The 6,794-nt window shown below is 41.4% G+C and overlaps 1 protein-coding gene across 3 annotated transcripts in view; it reads right to left on the reverse strand.

Moving 5' to 3' along the window:
• The window catches only part of ACIN1 (apoptotic chromatin condensation inducer 1), a 36,880-nt gene that overhangs the window by 16,852 nt on the left and 13,234 nt on the right, over positions 1 to 6,794 (reverse strand). For all 3 annotated transcript variants that reach the window (XM_011990657.1, XM_011990656.1, XM_011990655.1), the window contains 4 exons: positions 5,905 to 5,993; positions 3,706 to 4,965; positions 2,977 to 3,195; positions 2,311 to 2,426 (listed from right to left, as the gene is read on the reverse strand). In XM_011990657.1, coding sequence (XP_011846047.1) covers positions 2,311 to 2,426; positions 2,977 to 3,195; positions 3,706 to 4,965; positions 5,905 to 5,993 — 1,684 coding nt within the window. The remainder of the gene's footprint in view (positions 1 to 2,310; positions 2,427 to 2,976; positions 3,196 to 3,705; positions 4,966 to 5,904; positions 5,994 to 6,794) is intronic.

Consider the following 6,794-nt stretch of genomic DNA (forward strand, 5'->3'; position numbering starts at 1 on the left):
AGTAGCTGGGATTACAGGCATGTGCACCATGCCCGGCTAATTTTGTATTTTTAGTACAGAGGGGGGTTTCACCATATTGGTCAGGCTGGTCTCGAATTCCTGACCTCAGGTGATCCACCTGCCTTGGCCTCCCAAAGTGCTGGGATTACAGGCAAGAGTCACCACGCCTGGCCACACCATAAATGGTCTTTTCCATTTAGCATTGTTGATTCTGCTTTCAAAATTGGCCAGGGCTCTAGAGGGCTGCCAGGCTGCACACTTAACACTCTGGAAGGGTGAGAGACCAGGAAGGGTGTTGTTAATCAGTTGTGGTAGGGCCTCCAGAAATGTACGCAACCTTCTCAAAGGTTTACCAGATCCAATGCCTATGGGTTTAGGCCTTTGGGCATCCCATTTTGTTAGGATGTTGAACAAACCATCTGGTAAGCAGGTAGAAGGAAAGCAGGTATGAGTGATGTGTGTGAACTGCTCCTCAGTGAAAACTGCATTTCCCTTCTATACACTACTCCACTGAAGCTAGCCTAGGCAACAACGGACAATCTCAATATTTGCCCAAGATGCCACCTGCCCATCACCTTATTAGAATCAATGTGACTAAATTATCTCAGTCATAAAATGAAGATCAAAACCACCTTTACCTGGAGTGAGGGGACAGGAAACTCTATGACTCCAAGCTTCATGAGCCCTGGACTTGCATGGGAATGTCCAGAAAAAAAGCTGCTTCAAAACAAAATAAAATGCCTTTCTGTTGCTAGGATCTCATACACCCACAGAATTTTAAGGCTAGCAAAGAGCTTTTCAGAAAATCACTTTCTTCCCAAGGTGCACAGGAAGCAGTTCCTCAGGCCCGATTAGTAGCAGGCTGTCAATACCCACTTCAAAACTGCCATTTCACAAAGGACATGCTTTTGTAAAATGGAATGTAAAATGTACCTCCATGGAATTGGGAGGAGGTGGGCAGGTATTATGTCTGGTTGAGGGATATGGAAGAGAAAATGTCACCCCATTTCCTCATCGATGATGTAGCTGGGGAATCCTGAACACCTTCCAGAATCCGCTGAGTTTTCACTTTATGGTCCTAGAAGAAAAACCCTTTTCCAAAAGGATAATGTACCCATTCCAGAAGGGGAAAAACAAAAAAATTTCAAAGGAAGTAGAGTGAACTTTTGGCTGCCAAACAAAAAATGTTAACAGCCACAAGATGGCAGCAGAGGTAAGACTATCAGAATGGACAAGGATATACCCCCAGCAAGAGTATACCCCCAGGCAAAAGCTATATAGTAAGGTCTAAGGTCTATAAAACTATCATTAAAGTCACAAGCAAATGAGATAAATCATGTCACCTGCCCACTACTCTCCAAAAGTCAGAGTTAAAGTACAGTTTGAAGCTCTCAGAAGAGTATAAATTATTAGACAATTACATATAGGGGAAAATCATACTGGTAGCATGAGTGTTAATATGGCATAAAAACAAGTATAGAATAACTTCAGGCTAACAATATACACAGGACATTCTACAAAGCAGTTCAGGGTTCCTGATGTCTAAAAGCTAGGCAATCTTATTCCCATAAGCTTTCATTTTTTCATTTCCCATGAGACTTTGAAGCCAGGAATTCTGGCTCATTGGCGGCTTAATTTATAATACCTATCTCAGAAGAATGAATGACATACCTATTTAATTACAAATTTAACTTGATATGAGTATTTCTCTAGGACTTAATATAAGGATTTTAAAAACTCACATTAATTGTATAAATCTTAAGTTCAATCAAATGGTCTTAAGGGCCCAGGAATAAACTTCTGACTTGAAAGGAACTTCGTAATTTGCTGTACTGTATGCTGTTCAGAACTAGGATAGCTTAATGACAGGTAGTAACTAGGGAAAAAGCACAAACTAAAAAATAGCACCCAGCTGTGCTGTTCTTTATTAAGACCCTCAAAATCCTTTATTAAACTGGGTTCCTAGGTAAATGTGAGTTAAAGGTTAAGATACCCTGAGTCAATTCCTTTACATGGTTTTGAGTGTGGAAGCAGAAGCTTCTATTGCCTGAACCTTAAAGGAGTTGACTATTTTGGCTGGATGATCCCAGGTGAGTTTTCCTTGTGCCCTGATGACCACTTTTCAGGTTACCTTAAAGGTGGTGACTCCCAACATAGTAACTGAAGTCTATCTAGCCTTTGTCCAGATAAAGCTCTGCCTTTATGTTTTAAAAGGAAACTAGGACTGCTTAGTCAAAGAACCCTAGGGAGCAAAGAACTATCGCACACTCATAGTTCCTTGTTATACCCCGGTCGAGATATATCACTTACACAGTGTGATGAATTCTTTCTGATTCTGGCAGATGAGAGGTCTGAGTCTCTGAGGTTTGGGGCTGTGTGGCAGCTGGTGGCTCTGCCTCTTCAGCTTCACACTTCTTTGGGCTCCCCTGTCAGGAGATAGCAAAAACAAACAGCAAAATATTTAAATCTGCTTAGCTCCTTTTCTTCTACCAGGAGCCTGAAAAAGGTAGGGCAGGACATACACAGTACCAGCTCTACACACAGCCCTCTGTATATTTCATTTCATTTTAGAATAAGGAATGGAACACGGCTTAAAAATAGGTACTTCAAGAATATTTATGCCAGCAATCATTTTATCAGAATTTCTAATTTTTTTCCTTTTCCTCAGTGATCCTTGTTCTGACAGATTTCTTTTTTGAGAGAACTAAGAAAAGGCTCCTTCCTTTTGGCAGATAAGAGGAGGAGTTATGAGGAAGAATTGACCATGGGGGCCCTGGAGATAACCCTGATGCTCAGCCTCATGTAGAACTTCCACGAACTAGGGAGCTGGAAATGAGTTAAGAAGGATTAACAGGTATCCACTACATTGCTACTGAACCTTGTCCAGACTTAACTTTTTAGTTTTATAGCAAAGACAAGAGGGAAGATCTTGTTTAATCCTCCATCTCTGTGTAGGGAGAGGTCACAATAGCCTACCCGCTCAGGCTGTAACCTCTGGGTCACACGCTTTTCAGCTGGTTCAGGCTGACTCAGACGCCTTGCTTGGACAGAGGATGAGGAGGTGGAAGTCCCCTCCTTTGGCTCACGGACCTGTAGTTGTGGCACTGGTGGAGTTGCAACCTCCTGACCAGAAGAGGGATCTTTGGTTTCAGTATAGCTGGTGCTGCTATCCCTGGAGACTCCAGGGCTCAGAGACTAAAATAAAATGAAACACGTAAAAAGGAAAATTATTGTATATGGTATATATTCAGTAGATTGCTGAGTTTTCCAGTTTCCATGAACCAAACTTTATACTCTGGACCTTTCTGTCTGCATTTACTCCCATTTTGTCTGTGTTTATTCCCATTTAGTGATCTCCTTGACCACTTATTTAACAAATTACTAAGTTTTAACTAGATGCTAGATCCTGGAACACACACGTAAAAGGGCAAGCCCATACCCTCAAGTAGTTTACATCTAGTGAAGGAGATGAGTATGTAAATTGAACATTCTATCAAAGGGACTCAAAATGAACAAGAACCCCATTTTAGGAATCAATTAATTGAAAATTCGATTCTGAAATGAAGAGAAAAGTAATCAGTGAAGGAGACTAAAGGAGGCTTTTCCTATTTCTTTCAGAAATCATGACCGGTCCTCCAGGGGCTGAAATGAAAACTACTGGAATATGACAGAACATTAGTACACCTAGGATTCTCTCATACTCACTTTTCTGCTGTTGCTTGATGCTGAACGAGAACGTGAACGTGACCTTGATCTGGACTCTGATGTTGATCTGGAGCCCATCTTGGGTCTACCACGAGGGTTGGCATGAGTACGTGCCTGGGCTACATCTCTCTGCGTGGATCTGAGCGGCGAATGAGACCGAGAACCTGAACTGTCAGGAGAGCGAGATCTTGATCTAGAACTGGAGGAGGAAGATGACGAGGACCGGCTAGAGGATGAATCAGCTGACTGTTTCAATCTGTGGCTTGGGAGAAGGGTATGAGAAGCTCTTCTGCCTTCCTTCTGTTCCAAAGATGGCTGTTTCAGACATTCTTCAGTGATTCCTTTGGCCAGTGCTAACTCCTCAATTTTTAGAGGGTGTGGCTGAGCAGATTTGTCTGACTCAGGTTCAAGATCCTTCTGGGCTGAGTAGTCAGCTAGTGTGCTTTTTTGAACCAGAGGTAGGACACTCTCCTCTGGCACTTTCTCTGCTGGAGATTCTGCTTTGGTGTCTGCAGGACTTGACAAAGGAGACAGGCCTCCTACCAACTGGACAGTATGCTGAGATACTAATAGCTCCCTGGTCTCAGCATCTGTATTAGGAGGAGATAACTGAATGAGGACAGGGGGGGCTGGGCCTTCCATGGGCTCTATTTCTTCTTCGCTACGGAGTTGTATATGAGGTGGTGGTGAAGATGCTTCCTTGGTAAGTAAAGGTGGAGGAGTCTCCTCCTCGCTGGCAGTTTGCTCTGGTTGCACTACAAGTGGGGCCTTCTTTAGATCTTCAGTCAGTCGAGGAGGGGAAGGAGACTTCGATTTTTCCTTTAAGCCTTGTGCAGATTTTATTTCTCTTTCTTCCTCCTCAAGGGGAGATGTTTTCATTTCCTTCTCCTGCTGCTGTCTGGCCAGATGACTTTTTCTAGCCTCTTCCTGGGATCTTGTAACTCTCCCTCCTCTCTCTAACACCTCCTGTTCCTGGGATCTTGTTTTGGGTCTCTCATCCATCATCTCCTCTGGTTTTACTCTAGGCATCTCTTCCCCTTCTTCCTTAAACTCTTTCAGGATTGGTGCCTCCCTAGATTTTTGTCCCTCATCATCATCTTCCTCTTCTTCATCTTCTTCTTCCTCCTCCTCCTCCTCCTCCTCTTCCTCCTCTGTTTTCAAATTTCGTTCCGCTCTGACCCTTAGGTTTCTGGAAGGTGTTTCTTGATCCTCTTCCTCCTCACCAGGCTGGCTGCCCTCAGAGAGTTTAGCTGCTCTTGCCTGAAAGAACAGATATACAATGGCTCCAAATGTATTTGCTCACAATCAACAGAGGAGAGAAAGTATCTAATGAGACATCCCTAGGAAGGAGAAATTCAATGATACATACTTTCAGCAACAGAAACAGGAGTGACAGGAGATAATCATGACTAACTGTGGCACTTAGGGGAATCAAAATAGAGTGACCAAAAGAAGTACAATAATGAAGCTACTTCTATGTAGTTTAAATTTTAGCTTCAAGCACCCTTTTTTTTTTTCCAGTAAAATATTAGCAGAGCATCTAGAAAGTAGAAGGGTGGATAGGGGGCTGAGGAGAACTAACCTACTATCAATTAATATGATTATCTTTTTATCATTTTGGTATATTTCTTTTTATTCTTTCCTCTAATCATTTCCTTTGTACAGTCATAATTACACTACACATAACACTTTTGTATTCTGCCCACTTAGTATTGTATCATATAACTTTAAGGCTTTAATTGAATGGTTAATTATGTCATATCTTGTCTAATAATGTGCTTTAAGAATACAGAGCAGCCTGCTAACTTTCAAATTTAAACTTTGTAAAAATATTCACTTAGAAATCTGAAAGGCAGAGCAGATCTAAATAAAAAACAAAACGAACAACAAAAAGATGACAAAGAGAAGGAAGATGACTACAAAGAAATCTAGAGGCCAGGCAGTGGCTCACGCTTGTAATCCCAACCCTTTGGGAGGCTGAGGTGGAAGGATTGCTTAAGCCTAGGAGGTCGAGGCTGTAGTGAGCTGTGATTGCACCACTGCACTCAGGCCTAGGCAACAGAGCCAGACTCTGTCCCAAAAAAGAAAAACAAAACCCCTAAATGTAGAGACATACGAACTCGAAAAAAGTTTGAGGAGGAAAAGAAGATATCCAAAGCATTACAAAAGAGGTGATGCTTTAGGAGGTATCTGAGTTACCTGTCTGACCCTAGATGATCGTCTTTCTCCTTTCCTCGGTTTCTCATCATCAGAGTCACCTTTCTCTTCAGAAATTGAGGAGCTTTTTCCTATTGAATGAAAAAGAATCAAGTTAGATTCATGAAGTGAAGACTCATTCATGGCTTTTTAAAAATCAGACTTTCTAATATCCAACCAATTATAGCATATGAACCTACCAAGACTTATCTGTATCAATTTCTTTGACTTCATGCTAAAGAAAAGACTACATAAGGCCCCAAGATCAGGGTCTTATTGGTAATTCTTGGTGTGCATGTCTAGTATATTTTCAACACCTCAAAGCCAATTCACAGATGATAAATAACTCAAATAAATGTAAAATAATTTCCAGGGGCTTCAAATTGTCTAGCAGGGATGTACAAATACAAAGTGTACTTATATAAGTATTCTACAAAGTGTTCTTACTCTGAATAAAGTTTAAGACTTCATTATGTTCTGTATCCATTTTTTTGGATTGCCTATTACTACTACTTCCTAATTTCAACCAAAATATTATGATTAAATATACGAATTTGCACAATAACAAACTCAAGAAATAAATACTTAGAGGAATGTTTTTCAGCACCCTGAAGTTCCCAGAAATTACTTCAAGCCAACTGGATGGGATTTCAGAATTGGGTCCTCTCTATTAGGTTTTATGTATTAGAGCTCAAGATAAGATTTTTTTTTTTTTTTTTTTGAGATGGAGTCTCACTCTGTTGCCCAGGCTGGATGCAGTGGTGCAATCTTGCCTCACTGCAACCTCTGCCTCCTGGCTTCAAACCATTCTCACGTCTCAGCCTCCCAAGCAGCTGGGATTATAGGTGCCCACCACCATGCCTGGCTAATTTTTGTATTTTTAGTAGAGATGG

The sequence above is a fragment of the Mandrillus leucophaeus genome, unplaced genomic scaffold, assembly GCF_000951045.1.
Source record: "Mandrillus leucophaeus isolate KB7577 unplaced genomic scaffold, Mleu.le_1.0 Scaffold380, whole genome shotgun sequence".
Lineage (NCBI taxonomy): Eukaryota > Metazoa > Chordata > Mammalia > Primates > Cercopithecidae > Mandrillus > Mandrillus leucophaeus.